We start from the raw sequence: 18,122 nt of genomic DNA on the forward strand, positions 1-18,122 counted from the left end.
TTTTTAGTTTCGGTCCGATTGATTGATTGTATGGTGTGTAAAGTCCCTCTTCAGAATCATTCACTTATATGGAAATATAGATGTATATGACCATTGCCGATGAAGGGCTGCGAAATTTAGGCCAATGCTCGGGACTTAAATTACGGCCTTCGAACCGTGAGATATCTATTCACACCTGCTGTGACACGGGGCCTCGGTTTTTGTGGTCTGATCCGAAGGACCGCCCCATTTAACCGCCTCGTTCGCCAAACAAGGGGTACTGAGAACCTTTTATAACTGGGTCCGTTGATTTGTCACTAAGTCATGGTCCTTGGAAAAAATAGCATGAATTATCAGTTTTCCAGACTTTTTGTTTTTGTAGTGCTTGCAGATATTCACTTGATATTTGGTACATTGATTTGACATAAGAAGTTACAGATCATGTTCAAATTTTGTCTTAGTCCCTTGGATTTTCACGAAGTTATGGCCCTTTAACTTAGAAAAATAACATGATTTATCAGTTATTTCGGATTTTTGTTGTTGTGCTAGTAAATATTTATTTGATTGTTGGTACAATTTAGTTCGCCTCTACAAAGATGATAAGAAGTATTGGAGTCACATCCTCACCAGCTTAAAGTTTACATTCAAATTTCTTATTCATGTAGATAAAAGTACTACATCTGTACACTCATTAAAACTTCTAGCATAGTAATACAATATTGTAGTTATATTATTCATTATCACCTACGTTTCACAGGTCAAAGACCTAAACCTTATTATAAGTGCGTCTTATTTCCCTGGTATGGTCTTTTTACCTTGAAAGTAGTTGATTTCCAACCATTCCCATCCCCGTTCTCCAATTTCCCCCTTTATCATAACCTAGATAATGAGAGGTGAAGATAACAAACAGTGATCAATCTCATAACTCCTATAAGCAAAATACAGAATAGATAGTTGGGCAAACACGGACCCCTGGACACACCAGAGGTAGAATCAGGTGCCTAGGAGGAGTAAGCATGCCCTGTCGACCGGTCACACCCGCTGTGAGCCCTATATCCTGATCACGTAAACGGAGTTATCCGTAGTCAAAATCAGTGTACCAAGAACGGCCTAACAATCGATATGAAACTCGTCAGACAGCATTTCACCTAATGATAGGTTGTATTAACGAATTAGATCGTTATTACGACCATAGAATTTGCGAAATGCTGACTTCAATCGAGATTGGTGAAACCCCTGTACCATCAACTTGTTTGTCAGTAGCTTGCCTCGATTTTAAAACTGACTATATGCAGAACAAGCTCTTGCGTATCGAATAAGTGGATAGATATAAACAACATATACAGGCGATAATGGAATATTGCTACATAAATATGGGAATTTGACGATGGAGAAGCTGAAATCATCCCGTTTGTCAACCTCGAATATTATTTCAATCCAGTAATTTTTGCGACCGGTAGGGGACTATGTATTGGCATGCAGTAATCTTAGAATGCTTGATTATATATCGTTCTTTTGAAAATCCGCAGTATTCAAATGTTACGTTCTATGTTTACTCTTTCTGTATATTTCTAGCAATTCAAATTCCGGCTATCAATCTATATACAGTTTGTAATTGAATGCATATTATTGGTATTATTACCTGTCGCATTATATCGGTGGTAGAGCGCTCGCTTTGTAACCAGAAGGTCGTGAGTTCAATCCCCGCTCGTACCATGGTAGCTTCAAAACTAAGACGTAAATACAGGTAGTGATTGTTCCTTCGCCAAATGCTCGGTATTCACAGGTCTCTGGATATGACGTTAAAAGGGACAACCCATGTCGCGACAGGCGTTAATACCTTAAAGAAACTTCCCTGCTACGGCCTTAAGCACTAAATTTGATAGGGGGATCCTGGAATTGTGGTTGGGGAAGGGGCCGTCACAACTGGTGATGTCTCAATATGGGTGAAAAATTCTTGACGGGAACTATAACAACAAAACTGGTTTTATCTCCTCCAAATATTAGTTATTTTCTTCGCAAAATGAAGCATTTGCGGTTGTAGACAAACCAGGAGCGTCTATAGTCTCAATGGACTCCTGTACACGAGAGAAGTGCAGGTGGCTTGCATGATTATCCCAATATATGTACCGTAACTAGTATTCAATCGTCCCATTGACTGCAATGATATATTTGTAAATAAGTTTGAAAACGAAGCATGATTTCGAAGAACATAACCTTCTAAAAGAGCAGTTGGAGGATAAGTAGAATTGCCAAATGTGGAATAAATGCCGAGTTCGTTTTAAAATACAGTAGTTATAATGTGCCTTACAAACAAAGACAGTGCCTTTACAAGCATTGCCAGCTGGAAGCAAAATATATTCCTCGTTTAACCTATATAAGTCTTTCATCACTTCTGGCTAACTAAACACAGAAGGATATATGGTACAAACTTTGGTTTTGGTGTGTAAAATATGTGATTTTATCATTCCCCTTACACTTTTTATCCATTCTGACAAGGAATCAAGTTTCCATTTTCATGTGTAGGCCATGGTCAGATATTCTCTTTGTCAGAATTCATAATAGAGATGAAGTTATGTCGCCAATTAAAACACCGGTGTTCTCTCAATTTAGGACTTTTCAAAATAAGTGATTTGAGGTCCTCGTTTTCAATTATATCAACATCACTAGTAACGGCATATCCAGCTGGACTATAGTTGAAAGAAGATGGTCAACTAAGAGGGTTCATGGGACCGGCCAGCTGGGGTTACTGACTCATCCTTATGAACCTGATCCCACCTTCGTTGTGTCCTGGGGTTAATATTTTCCCTCCTCTTCATTTCACATGCTTTATATTAATTGTGAAATTGATCACTGTTCTTTGTCTTCACAATTCCATATGAGAATCATGTAGATCAATTAATTCTGTGTAGTTAAAGCTTATAGTGAAGAAAATTATTTGATAACGGTAGGACATAAAATTTGTTGCAGCAGATCACAAGGATAAGGTATACTTTGTACGTTATCTTTTTGGAGAACACATGCAGTTTAGTATGTTTGTGTCATTTTATTAATGCGGATATCGTATTTCCTATTCAAGTGGTTTAGAGATTCCCCATGTCGTAAGGACATACAAAAATGCACGTCAAAGTAATCTTGTTTAGGTCACTTTCTACACGCAAGCAAAAAATTAAACCAACTTGTTGAAATCAAAATCATAACAAAAAATTACAAATATAAGTATAATGTTTTATAATGAACATATTATTACCAACCACAAGTGTAAACAAAAGTTATACCAATCGGTAGAGAATTTGATGCGTTCGAATCAACAACACTTTTCATATCAAATGGTACTTTTGAACGTATGGAAGCTTAATCAATTTTGTTTTGTGTTAATTCTGTAGTTGGTTTCGTTGAGAAGTATGTTACTTATCACATGATGATCATGTATGTGGTACACATTAGGGTAGCTAATAATATATTTTCTTTCACAAACGTGATTCTAAAAATATATGCATCAATATGGTTTAGTTTTCAAGGTAGATGGAAGTGCACTGCTATTCTTAGTTTCTTGATATGGTACTTAAACTTTTTCTTTAAGATTTAAAATGTGCAAAGACTAAGGCTGCGGAACCATTAGATTCTCTAAATGCACAGGATCATCCCGTAAACCAGGACGTTGAAGGTAATATCTATCTACTTACCTATCTATCTATCTATCTATATATCTATCTATCTATCTATCTATCTATCTATCTATCTATCTATCTATCTATATATCTATCTATCTATCTATCTATCTATCTATCTATCTATCTATCTATCCATCCATCCATCCATCCATCCATCCATCCATCCATTGGTAGTACTACACGACTCATGTTCTGAAAATTTTATAATTTGTATAAAAGCTAGCTGCAGAACTGTAGCTCTCTGAAAAAATATTTTGACATAACAGAGAGCTACAGAGCCACCCCTTATAAAAACCTTCGATTTACGGCGCACAAAAAGCTGCGCACGGTTGAGGCCTTATATCGTTGTATTCTTGAGTTGCTGTCTCATAAATTTAATATCAAAAAATTCTTAACAGATTTCCCTACTATACTTGTGTCTAAACATACCTTCAAATATTCATTAAAGCCCCATACGACCTGAAACAGTCCCAGCTTCAAATGATTTCGTTTGTTGACGTAGCCATGTTAGGTAGCCAGTCAATTCGAATCCTGGTTAATTTCCATACTAGTACAATAAGGTCTAGATGTGAACTAATATCCCCACAAACATTTTAGCTAAATATTTTAAATAATATATCATCCCAGTGCCCTTAAATAATAATTATTCAAATATCTAAACTCACGGCAATGCGGCTTTCATTAGTCTGGTCCGGTCTCCATCCGTGTCACACGAGTGTTAAGGACTTTAGTAGCATTTTCATGAATCAAGAGCTTATTTTACCTTTAGAAAAACTTCATTTTTTTAATTTCTATAAATTATTCGTATTTATAATAAATGAAGAGTGAATACATAATATATAAAGAATTTTATGAATATATACCAACAACAACAGGGTACGAATTGACCGGCTACCTAACATGGCTACGTCAACAAACGAAATCATTTGAAGCTCTGACTGTTTCAGGTCGTATGGGGCTTTGATGAATATTTGAAGGTATATTTAGACACAAGTATAGTAGGGAAATGTGTTATGAATTTTTTGATATTAAATTTATGAGACAGCAACTCAAGAATACAACGATATAAGGCCTCAACCGTGCGCAGCTTTTTGTGCGCCGTAAATCGAAGGTTTTTATAAGGGGTGGCTCTGTAGCTCTCTGTTATGTCAAAATATTTTTTCAGAGAGCTACAGTTCTGCAGCTATATAAAAGCATGCTAAGTATCCTGGAGTATCTTTATTACTTTATATCATAGATGCATAATTTATAAGCTTGCACTTAAATTGTGTAACTGTTTTATATTGTTTTTGTCCCATTTGTTGTTTTTTTTACAGATGTAGGGACGTTGATAGCTTTATACGATGTACCATTATTGACATCAATGATCACTGATTGATGCATTCACACTTTAATGTGGGGTTACGACTTAATTGCTAAAGATGCATCACCTTTGACGCTGAAACCTGTAAAATATCAAAGATGTGCACAGTGTAAAAAAAATGAACATTTAAGGCAACATTGATTTTCTAAATTATCCATCTCAGTTTAAATACCCGTTTATTTGCTACAAATTTGAGGTCCATGCGACGCCTCGTAAACTATATGCTGCCTTTTATTGACTTTTGATAGTCCCTTGTCCTTGAACATCTAGAACATGAGAGATCGTGTGTTCTTTCCAGTATTAAATTACAAATTTCCATAAACCTGTAATCGTTGTATGAGTATATTTAAAAGTTGGTTTAATGTAATATGCCATAGTTACTGTAGTGATGTAAAAGAAATATACAAATAATACATCCATGAATTACCATCAAATGAACACAAACCTTTGGGAGTGTTTGAAGACTATATCTTTTTCTGAGCTACAAAAGCTGCAATTTTAAAATATGTTGACTCAGATCCACTGTAAAGTTCTTAGTTGCTTTGTTATAATATATTAAAACACTTATTGTTCTAAATTCTGCCTTGTTTTTTTTTCCAGTTTCTTAGTAATTTTCCCATATCCTTGAAATGTTAACTGTAAATCGGAATGCAGTTCTTGTCCAGTCATGTATTTACTATAAGGTAAACTTTAGGTTTATAGTCATCTGGAGTTTTCGCATTGTTGCAAGTGCAAACCATTTATGTCAACTTGCATGTATATTTGCGATACCATTTTCCAAACAAACACCAATATGACTGGCTGTAATATTTATGTTTTGAAAATATTTTTACCAGCACCACGCAGAACATTGCGAGTGATTGCCAAATTACGTGTTTGAATGACCTCCAGGTTTTCAAGAATCCCATCGAAACACGCTCTAGCCCTGCAAACAGATAATATCAGTTAATTTGATATCACAATGTACATGTACCATTATTGTTTCATTTTTTCTATAAAGAAAGCAAAACTTACTGACTACGGATAACTCTGTTTACCTGATCAAGATGTAGGGTTCACGGTGGGTGTGAACGGTCAACAGGGGGTGCTTACTCCTCCTAGGCACCTGACCCCACCTCTGGTGTGTCCAGGGTCCGTGTTTGCCCAACCATCTATTTTCTGTTGCTTACGGGATTTTTTAGATTGGTCACTGTTCGTTATATTCACCTTTCATGCAGTCATTATCAATTAATCATGATATATTGATTTAAATACCCAACTTTAAGTTAACACCCCCAAATTTTACCTGTGTGGTGATCAATGATAAGCCGCTGGTCAATCAAACTTTTAACAATAGAGCTTAGGTTGATTGACGTTTGCAGAGACTGTGGTCTACTGCTACCTGAGAAAGATGTTTTGATAACAATCAGGGCTAATGATGACCGGCAGTCTTTAGATCTCAAGGAAAGCCCTGGTACACCTGAGTTTTGATAGCATTGACTCGCACCTAGAATATTTTAATGGCTAATGTCCCCTACACAATGCAATTTATCATCGTATTTCTCTCTCCATCTATATACATGTATTATAGAATATACAATCAGAAATCAAACAAAAATAATAACAAAAAAAAAAACAACAAAAAAAAAAAAAAAAAAAAAAAAACATGAGTTATTGGAATATTTTCTATTAATGATTTATTATGACTTTATATTTATAAAAAAGGAACAATTATTTATTGGCGCAGCATATCAAGATGTAATGGTTATATTGCTCATGCGTAAAACTGTTACAGTAGTAAAAAAAAAATAATGCTTCTGTTTGGGATACCACATGGATTATAAATTATACAATCAAAAATCAAACAATAGTAAAAGAGCATAAATAAGTTATTGAGATATTTCTATTCGTAATTTATCACGGCTTTATATTTATAAAGAGAGAGAGAGAGGGGGGGGGTGTGTAAGACTGTAGCAATTATAAATATAGATGAAATACTATGGCATGACAATAGTGTTGCATACGTATGACAATAATTACTCATTTAGTCCATGATTGAGAGTAAGGGAGAGAGAAGGGGGGGATAGACTAGCTATGTGTCAGCTTCTGTGTATATCATAAAAAATATACACAACTGATCTCTTGGCCAGGTAAATAACAGTGACCATGGATAAGCTCCGCCCACATTCACTGATCCATGGAGAAACCGTACGGTGTTTTTGGGGGAGGGATATCCATCTTTGTAACATGGAAATAGTGGAAGTGTCATTAATTGTTATACATGTATTTTGTTTTGACATGGAATCCCCTCGTTTTCAACTCATGACGAATTCTCTCTACCATGCCCGATCCCATTTTTTTGGAGGATTCGCTCCAGGTTTTTTTTTTTCTTGCTGTTGTGCTAATTGGGGTCCTCTTTCTTCACTGTCCTCTCGCAAAAGCTGTATTTATTGAATCGTCATCATAGCATAGTACTTTGCCCATGTTTACGCCAATCATAGTATCATTACCTGAAATGTAGGACTATTGATGGTGAATTTGAAAAAGAGCAGCTGTTAAGATGCAAAATATGCCTATTGAAATATAGTACAGTAATATCAGAAAAATGAAGAAGAATTTAATCATGGCATTGTAAGTGTTGGTATGAAATTTGCTAAAATATATTGCGATAGTAAAGATATCGTTATTGTTACAGATGAATCAAGAATTCAAAATCTATTATATGGAATTTAGTAACATATCAGTGATCAATATACGTGGTCCATGTAGGAACTTTGCCACAAGAACTATTGTGACTGTTGGTTTTTTTTATCAATCCATAAACCACTCAAATTTTTTTTGTGTATCTGCTTTACTTCAATAAAAATTGTGTATCAGTGATAGAGACATACACCTCTATGTTTAATTCAATTAAGTGTAAGACTTAGTAGAATTCAACCAAATACATACTTGAAAAGTTGGCATACATCCTACCACATCCTCTTGTTTGCGAACCAGCATCAAGGAAAACCGCCACTTCATCATGTGTTTCACAGCTACATTGTGCGAATGTTCATTCATAGATATGTCACTATCAATTAGATATATATATATTTATTCATTGGCAACTTCAAAAGTTGAAAGTACAATAACTAAGTTTAAAAAAACAAGAATATTAGCGAAATATAAATGTGATAAGAATGAACATGAAAAGACAAAGAATGATTTTAAATGCAATTACATACAATAAAAATATTTGGAGAAAAATATAAATAAACGGACGTACATAAGGTAAAACAAAACAACCAACCTAATAAGTCTGAAATAAGGATTAAAAATCTGCTGACTAGCTTTCAGAATACAATGTATGCCTATGTATGCCTTTGGTTTAGCATACATCAGGGTATAAAACTGTTCTTGTAACGGGTTGTTTTAAATTTTGGTAATACTTTGAGGAGTTTCTTAGATTATATGGGTTTTCGCGAATGTTAGGAAGGAGGCAGTGGAGTCGATGGGATGGGTCTTCCATGTCCTTGGAAAGTTTTAAACATATAGTTTTGCGTTTATCAGATAGGTTTTCAAGTCGGGTATATTCCAAAGCTTTATGACCTTGAGATCACGCTTTTGGATTGATTCGAGTTGATCTGATAGATTAGATATGAGGCCTGTGAACCACACCAGGCATGCATATTCACCAATCGGTATTATAAAGGACTTATAAACTCGAAGAAGACCACTCCCGCTTAATCCAGAGTATTTTAATTGGCGTAGGTAGAATAAACGCTTTGAGGCCTTTCCTGTTGTATATTGCACATATGATTCCCATTTCAGATCTTCACTCATTACAACTCAAAGTAGTTTACTCACTGACACACGCTCTTTTTCTGTACCATTCATGTTCAGTTTATTATTATCTGGTTCTCTTCCGAATGAAATAATCATTTCTTTTGTTTTGGGGGTATTTATACCAAGATGGTTTTCAGAAGACCACTCCAAGATAGATTTAACAGTAGATGTCATCTTTGAGTTAGCATCTTTTGTAAGATTACGATGAAGGTTGTATCATCTACAAACTTGCATTGGGAACTTCAGTTTGGAGATCTGCTACTATGTGAATAAAAAGCTCTGGTCCACTTAAAGTTCCCTGTGGAACACCACCATCCAGTTTGACCCAGTCTGGTTTGTTGTTCTCGATTTTTACTCTCTGCAGTCGGTTTTTAAGGAAACTTTGGAACCATTGTAATATCATAGGATTGATATCACTATTACTTAGCTTTTTCATAAGTTTTTCGTGGCATAAGTGGTCGTTGACAGGTGTGGGTCATCAATTATTCATGTCAAACTTGACGCTTCGCGTCTCGTGTGATCTGATGATCCACGCCTGTCAACTCGACGTGATCCGACTCTTCGGATCAAGTTACTGTAGTAATAATATACATGCATTGTAAATGTTTTTACAATAATATCAACATATTCTGTTTACCTGCTTTTTCCAGCATCAACTGTATCACTACATGCTTCATTAGCAACTACCTCAAACGCAATTTCCGACTCCCACTCCCTTCTCCTCAAAGAAGAATGGACTATGTGAATTATTTACAACAGTCTCCCCAATACCACAGAAAAAGATACCCGAAATTGATTAATATATATCCGTTCATGAAGGCAACATTTTGTGAAATCATGAAATATTACTTCAATTACATTTACTAGAAGAACAGCAAGCTGCCTAAAACCTTGACTGCATAGCAGGTTTTATAGACTGTATACGTGTCCTAAAATTTCTGGAATTGTAGATCCCACATATTGTGCACAACTAGTGATGATGGCATGGTGCATCACAGCTTCTATTTAACAAAGCAGGTGCATTACATCTCTAACTGTCACAATGTATATAGTGGATGGTCTGGATGAACTAGCTAAGACAGCTTAAAGAAATTAGTCGTGCATGCATGTAATGTTTGTAACGCCGATTTCCTTACTGTAGGACCATTAAATTCAAAATACAATTTATCAATGACACTGACTAAATTAGATGTAGATGTTTTGTGATTTATTTGAAATAATTAAAAATAAGAAAAGTATCAACCTGCTCCTAAGTTTGAGATAATACCCGAATGATTTTTACTATGTCGCTTTCTAGTAGGCACATATGTGTAGATACACTGTTAACGTTTTGGAAATTCAAACTCTATGAAGACAATTTGCTTCCTGTAAATACATTTATTAGATTATAGTAGATACAAATGTTTATTAATGTGATAAATGGTACCAAGTAAAATCAATAACATTGAATTAGCAAATGCAATGAAAATTCAATTGAAGAAAATACTCACCAAGGCCATATCTTTTCCATTCAATATAAGGCGACAAGCGTAAACACTTTTTACAGTCTGAGCATCTATAATGTATGAATATATATATATATATATATATATATATATATATATATATATATATATAACAACATATCTGTAGCTGTGTACCAGATGTCATTAAACTTAAGAATGGTCTTGTTCATTGTGCGCCCTTGGTGGTTGTGAAAGAAATAAGCCGTGGTAGTCTCTATTCCCTATGTTGCATTTACGAAATACATTATCTACCTAAAACCATATATATATATATATATATATATATATATATATATATATAATTAATTCGAACACATTTTCAATGTAAATATACAATAAAAGTACATGTAATTCTCTCGAAAAGTAATGTATGCCTACTTGATAGGGAGATACAATTAACCAAACGTTTATTTATTATAGAATAAAGTTTTGTGATCTTTCCATCCTTACTTCCATGTGTGTACGCCTAGTCGTGTTGATTTGGACTGAGTGAAGGAACAGGATCAATATCGACCTACATGTACATACAGTCCATTGCTATTTCTCTACTTGTCTATTCATGAACAAGTTATTTTGGTGCTTGCATCTGTCAAAAATTACCCTCCTATATACATGTAGCGCTGACAAGAATTTGAACGAAGATTACCTTCATATAAATAGAGTTTTGAATGTGGGTTCTAGGCTACTTGCTACACGGAGAGTGTCAATGGAGGTACTTTCATTTTGACGATGGCCCATTTCCTCTAATTAAAATCAAAATAAAAACTTGCACTATTTCATGTTGCTGTTTATATTCTGTTTACATTCTACACACAGATACAGCTGATATAAACATTGATCCTACTTCATCAAGAACACCTTTGATGCTTTACACGAAAGGAGTGGACGAAGGAGATGATGGTAAAAAAAAAATTCGAATGTATTTTCTAGCTTTACCAATTGTTGCATCTATTGAGAATGTTAAATGTTAATGTGTAGTATATTGCATTATTCTGTTTTGAAATATTTGATGAAATAAAGAGCCTCACAGCGTATGTGGCCGGTTAAAAGTAGATGAACTCCTCCTAAGAACCAGATCCCACCTCTGATATGCCCAGAGGTCCGTGTTTGCCTTATTCCTAATTTTGTATTTTTCATATATGAAACACGTCAGACATCATTCGACCTATTGACAGATTTCATTGGTCATTAGGTTTTTGTAACGACCATATAATTTACGAAATGCTGACGTTAAACGATTGTTGAAGCCCCGTAAAATCAACTTATTTTTCTGTAGTCGTCCTCGATTTAAAAACTAATTATACGCAAAACAAGCTCGTGCTAATCGAATCGAATCAGTTGAGGGATATGACATCATATATAGGTGATAATGGAATATTGCTACATTTCAATGCACTTTTGATTGTAATCATTACCTTTATTTTTACCAAGAGGCTACATTTAAAATAGCCACATTCTATATTCACCGAAATGATCCTGGCTAGAATAGGTCTTCAGTACCACTTGTTATCGTAAGAGGCGAATGGATGGGGACGGTTTCTTGGATGAAATCCGTTTCACAGCAGGTGTGGCACGATAAAAATCCCCTGCTCAAGGGCTGTAAGCGCCGATCATATGCCAACGGTCTGCAGCCCTTCACCGGCAATGGTGACGTCTCCATATGAGTGAACAATTCCCAAGCAGGACATTAATCAATATACAAACAACCAACCGAAAGTGAAGTGCAACCATTTTGGAAATATCTATGCCGCCCAATGTTGTATCAGTGAATGGTCTTCATCGCACCAACATCTCTGTATATAAGACAATATCTAAATATTTGTGACTTTCACTTGCCATTTGCTAAACGTATGCGACTCCGGAATGACGAAAAGAATCCAGGATCGGGTCTTTCTGTGAAATAAAGGTCCTCTCCACTAAGCTAGCTCAAGCAATTCCCACTGTGAACGAACAAGTAAAAGAATATTATAATACGCATGTGCATATCCATTATGGTTCTGCTATAATATAATTGGCTTATTTCAAAATATTTTCTATTTCTATCCAACTGCCCTTCCATCAGAGCTGTCTTTACTTTCGTTTAACTACTAAACAGTGGCTTAAAGTTTTCTCACGTGTTACAAGAAATGCTATTTTATATCAAGTTTACAGGATATGAATATCCTTAACACGTACTATTATAGAGAGTTTGATGCATATTTCTACGTGAAACTTCTATATACATGTATTCTAGTAAATCACTGGTAGATACTTTTATTTGGACATTTACTAGTAAAACGTCATGAATGACATGTATCTAAAGTAGGTGTTTAAACAAATATAGTTCATAATTTTTGCAGCTACAAAACTGTGTGTTAATTATGTTTCATTACAAGACACTAGAAATAAGTCAATGCTGATTGTAAATTACTAGTAATTACCATTGCTCTTTTATTATCAACCTTAAGTTATAATAGATAATTCCAATGTTATTTGTTACAATTGTTTTGATTGGAAAAAAATAAAGCTGAACAAGAGTTTATACATCAATAAATCCGAAAACGCGATGTATTCATACACGCCTGAAAACAAACGACATAGTGCGCGGAAACTATTAAAATTTTTGCAATTGTTAATAAAGTGAATGAATTTGAATTATAAGAATCAAACATTCTTTTTGAAGAATTTATCGATGTGTAAACTCCGGATATTTTACTCATGAACTTAACATAAAAGTGCTTCGCACATTTATTCAGTTTGTGAGTAAAATGTCTGGAGTTTACACATCGATAAATTCTTCAAAAAGAATGTTTCATCCTATAATATTTATATAAAAGAAATTAACAAACAAGAATTATCATTTATATTAATGCAATAAGTCTTTTTATTGCCCAGTAACCCATTAATTTGCTTCTTTCTTTCCAAAATCCTCTCATCAATAAAATCACCATATCTTATCCTCCTCTAATGAATAAAAAGCCTGAAGAACAGTTTGTCGTGTGTTGCCACCTTTGTGACGTTTAATAATTTGTTTGAAATTCTCAAAAGTATTATTAACAATGTCATATAATTTTAACAGACAAAAACTGTAAATATGAAAAATAAACTAATTTTGTAAAGGGAGATAATCCAAATTTCCAGTAATTAAAACTTAGACTTAACCGAAAAATTATGAAAATGGGTCTGAAAACGCTTTACAAATTTCAAATAACAACAAAAATTGGCGGAGGAGGGGCGGAAAGAGGTAACTCACAAACTTGAAAAAACGTCCGTCCTCCAAAGCTGTAGGTGGGAGAAGAGGCAGAGTGACGCACCGCATGGCCGGAATTTTAAACAAGAATTATCATGTATTGTATGCATTTACTAATGTTTAAGTCCATAACAATGAAACATGTGTACAAGGTTGGTGACAATGACAATATTGTTTTAGAGATGTATGCATATAAATAAACTGTTGTTCAGTATGTATTTTCTTTATTTTTAGAGAGGATACATGTTTTACCATCCGGGATTACTTTATACAGCGGTAAGGACACTCTTCTGATGTTGTTAAACGTGGTGATATGGTAAACACATTGTTAAAGCAATACATCGCAGCATGTATTGTTGGTACTCTCGCTACTGATTGTAGGAAATCATCACTAAACTCATCATTTCAGAAACTGTCGTTTTTGTTTTGTTATGTTAAGGCGGGTCTTTATTCCTTGATTTTGGGGTTTAGGTAGCATTTTTTATTTGGAATCAATAAATTAACATTCAGAGTAATGAAGAAAGAGTAATGATAGAAGGCAAAACAGTTTAGAGTTTCCATTATAATTTTCATTACAGACACTACTGAAGTCATGTACTCCTATGTGGATTTTTATGAAATTCATTGGAAACAGTTTTTTGTTGTTATCTTAAAATATAAAGAACAAAATATTTTTAAATTACATCTATTTATCAGGAAACATGTCAATAACTAAAACACATGTCATTTTCAATATGTTCATCAAGTTTTAGAATAATATGTACAAAATTATTGAATTAGCGTTATTCTCCAAAATGTTTTAAAAAAAACCAAACAAATGTGGACACATTTTCCTTATAGCGTGGTTTACATATATTTTTTCCTGTTACTATAGTAAGTGTACATCTGTTATAGTTATTTATGAAAAAAAAATCCATACCTTTCCTTGATAATGTTTCCAAAATATGTACACCCCCATTGAAAAAAAATAACAAAGCCTGGCACCATACATTTGAGCTATTCAAAATCACTCAAGGATCAAAATTGTATGTAATTTCATGGAAAAAAACCCACAGATAATGATTCCGTATCAACTTGGTAAAATGTTTGTGAAAAATAAAGGAAATCTATCGCATAATGAGCTTGATAAATAATTTTAATGAAAACAGTTATTGTCCTTGCATTCGATATTTTGAAACACATCATTGATATTTTATGGCTAACAAGAGTTTTTACAATGATTATTGAAAAAGACTCCAACAAAATTTATGTTCCAGTCCTGCATAAATTTTATAAAATCATTGACTTTGCAAATCTTATGCCGTCACAGGAGGGTGGAACTACGTTAAAACATTTTACAGTATAAACAGTATTGGTTCTTTTTAAAACCCGTCCTTATTGACACTTGATATCGAATTCTTGTTAATCACATATTTCGTCAATAATGGCACTAATTTAAATTGATCAATGCTAGTGGAAGTAGCTCAATGCTACCTACAACCTCAGCATTGTTATTTCCGAACTCTTGCTAATTGGCTTATTTCGTATTTGTTAGTATCAGAGCAATCGTCTTATGATATACATGTAATATATAAACTACAAGCATAAACGTTATTGTCTTTGACCGCCCTGGTGTAATACTTGTTTTTCTCCCTGCATGTGTTTTCTGCATGAAAATTAAATTTGCCCATAACTTCTGAAATGTGAATGATAACTAAGATTCTGATATTCCATACGCACAGTCCTTTAGATAAAAGTCTCTAGTTCGGTACCAAAGTGTTTTATCCTGTTTATTGTTGGAGGTGGGTTTTTTGGCCACCGAGGGCTTAGTGTTTCACAAACTCGTTTTGTGGGATATATGGGATGTGTCTGTAGCTCATTTGTGTATTCTATTTATAAATTGCAAAATATCTTGTTTGTTTTTTTAATTTACTGGAAAAATAACTTCCTATCTTCAACCATGTGTGAATGTCCGTATTTTTGTAAATACAATATCATGTCATCATGCGAAGGTAATGCAAATATGGAATAAAAGAAAATTATTCATTAAACTTTGTATAAAGCTCAGTACGCCTTGCTTGTTCGCTAAAGTGGGAGGTCCTTCGGATGAGACCATAAAACTTAGGTCCCGTGCCACAGCAAGTGACCCCCCCCACTGGCAGGGCGTAAGTGTCAAGCATAAGCTTAAATGTTGCAGTCCTTCACCGGCAATGGTGACGCCTGCATCTGAGTGAAAAATTCTCCAGCGGGACGTTAAATAATATGCAACAATTTTTGTGATAATATGATGCAAAAAGTGTAATTGTATTTGTGACAAATACGTTAAGCAGATATACGTGCATTTGGGAAGATGATTTACGATGGTACTTTGATATATATAGAATAACATGTGTAATTCAGCATTCTATTACCATGATCAGCAATGGAAGAAAACAAAATGTATATTATATCTTGAATCTATAGATGCTACATTTTGACTGAAAATATTAATTGACCAATGTATGGAATATAACTCTTGCTGACATTTCTCCTGTTTGCTTGTGTATCGCATTGCACTTAATGCACAATCAGGGGGAATCAAAACATGAATACATGGGCTCACGGTGCGTGTGACCGGTCGACAGGGGATACTTACTCCTCCTAGGCTCCTGATCCCACCTCTGATATATCCAGGGGTCCGTGTTTGCCTAACTCAATTTTGTATTACTTATAGAAGTTATGAGATTGATCACTGTTCGTTATCTTCACTTTTCATCAATAATTTCAGACTTTTGGTTTAAATCTGTAGATACAGCTGAAATAAATACGATTCCATGTTCAACAGAGGAAACACCAGGTATTCTTTATTGCATTACGTTTAAAGTGTTTAAGCTTTTATTTAATCTCCGAGTACCACCTATATGCATCGACCACTATTTGATTACCTTACTGACTTTGGTAACCTTTCATTTCATCGCCATGTATCATTTGCCGTCAGACATTTAGAAACCAACATATTATGGCTGCTTGTTTGAAAATCATGTCGAAATTAGTGTGCAAAGAACGTTTAAAAAATTGGTATTGTACACGTCAAACTGCATGTGACCTGATAGCAGTTATATTTGTAAATCATATCATTATAAGGACCATAAAGTAAACTGTTTAGTTTAGATAAGACTATTGAAACCCGAGTAGCATTAACTTATTTGTTAGTAGCCTGCATCAATTTAAAAGAAAACTGATCATATGCATAACAAGCTCTTGCTTATCGAATCAGTTGATAGGCATATATACCATTTGCATGTGATAATGGAATATTGCTACATAAATATGGACAGCTACCGATCATACAATTATACTAGCAATGGATGTATATACCAACATTTAAAGTTCATGATATATCTATCTTGATTATGCAATGAATATGCATGTCGAATGATTCTCCCCATCTTCTCCTGTATATTGACAAACGGATATAATAGTTATATTGTCATATATATTTTTAAGAGTTCTTAAATTTCATCGACTGCAGTGAAATTTTTAGATATGAGCAAGTGTCCTCCGTGCAGCAATGTGTAATGGATGATATCCGTGTTTGCTCTACTCTGAACTCGGCATTCTTTAGGATTTATAGGATTTATGTAATTCGTTACCTATCGTTATATTTTCACTTTTTCATTCATTAAAATAGATATGTTATCTCTTAATTTACTCAGTCAACACTAGGTGGTCTTTGACATTTAGTGCTTAGATCTTCCTGCTTATTATCATAATGTATATTTTATTTTACAGCTATTCCACTGAACGAAGAACTCAACGAATCTCAGGTATTGTTTATAAAGTACCCCATGCATGTACATATATGTCGTTTTTCTATACACATCTCTGCAATTGGGCAATACGTAACTACCGAGTGCTTTCCCTTAATAAATAATAATAAATAAATTCTTTTATTTAGACAGGATAGCACAATTAGTACAAATGACTAGTTTACATTGTGTTCCTGTATAAAACATATTCACAGACAGATAAATGAGAGAATAGAAAAATATATAACATAATATAAAATATATACATAAAATACACACACGATATCACTGGGGGGGGGGATAAACATATACATCATATCTATATATCCCTTATTTGAGAAATAATGCTGCAAATATGCTGATTTAAAAGATGTAATAGAACCACAGCTTCTGACAGACTCGGGCAACTGATTCCATAAAATTGTGGAGGATACCTTAAAAGACCGTTTATAATATTCAGTTCGAAGTTTTGGTAAATATAAAATGCCACTATCGCTACTTCTTGCTGTTCTGGAACTATATTGAAGGTGAAAGTCTGTCAATAAAAACCCTGTTTTTGGCTGAGCACCAAACTGTGCAACAATAGTTAACATGAGGAAATATAACAGTGTTATAAATCTTCAATAATGCTGCATTTGACATAAAAGTTTGCAGACGACGTAAAATGCCTATTTTCTGTGAAATTTTCTTGCATAAAGAATCAATGTGTACATACCAGGTTAGACATTCATCTATTTGTACACCAAGAAGTTTGGCCGTTTTAACAGTATCTAAAACAATATCTCCTACTTTGATACACAT

At 34.2% G+C, this 18,122-nt stretch overlaps 1 protein-coding gene and 1 long non-coding RNA gene across 8 annotated transcripts in view; one reads left to right on the top strand and one right to left on the bottom strand.

Annotated features, from left to right (window-relative positions):
• Positions 1 to 18,122, top strand: part of LOC125646367 (uncharacterized) — a 159,908-nt gene that overhangs the window by 132,127 nt on the left and 9,659 nt on the right. For all 7 annotated transcript variants that reach the window (XM_056158888.1, XM_056158886.1, XM_056158887.1 and 4 more), the window contains 5 exons: positions 3,563 to 3,646; positions 11,142 to 11,225; positions 13,789 to 13,830; positions 16,322 to 16,369; positions 17,305 to 17,339. In XM_056158888.1, the coding sequence (XP_056014863.1) occupies positions 3,563 to 3,646; positions 11,142 to 11,225; positions 13,789 to 13,830; positions 16,322 to 16,369; positions 17,305 to 17,339 (293 nt within the window). The remainder of the gene's footprint in view (positions 1 to 3,562; positions 3,647 to 11,141; positions 11,226 to 13,788; positions 13,831 to 16,321; positions 16,370 to 17,304; positions 17,340 to 18,122) is intronic.
• Positions 6,675 to 8,108, bottom strand: LOC130052821 (uncharacterized). Its single transcript, XR_008801226.1, has 2 exons — positions 7,945 to 8,108; positions 6,675 to 7,505 (listed from the first exon to the last, which is right to left on the bottom strand). It is a non-coding gene; the product is annotated as an uncharacterized LOC130052821 (long non-coding RNA).

Source organism: Ostrea edulis, chromosome 3 (assembly GCF_947568905.1).
Source record: "Ostrea edulis chromosome 3, xbOstEdul1.1, whole genome shotgun sequence".
NCBI classification, from domain to species: domain Eukaryota; kingdom Metazoa; phylum Mollusca; class Bivalvia; order Ostreida; family Ostreidae; genus Ostrea; species Ostrea edulis.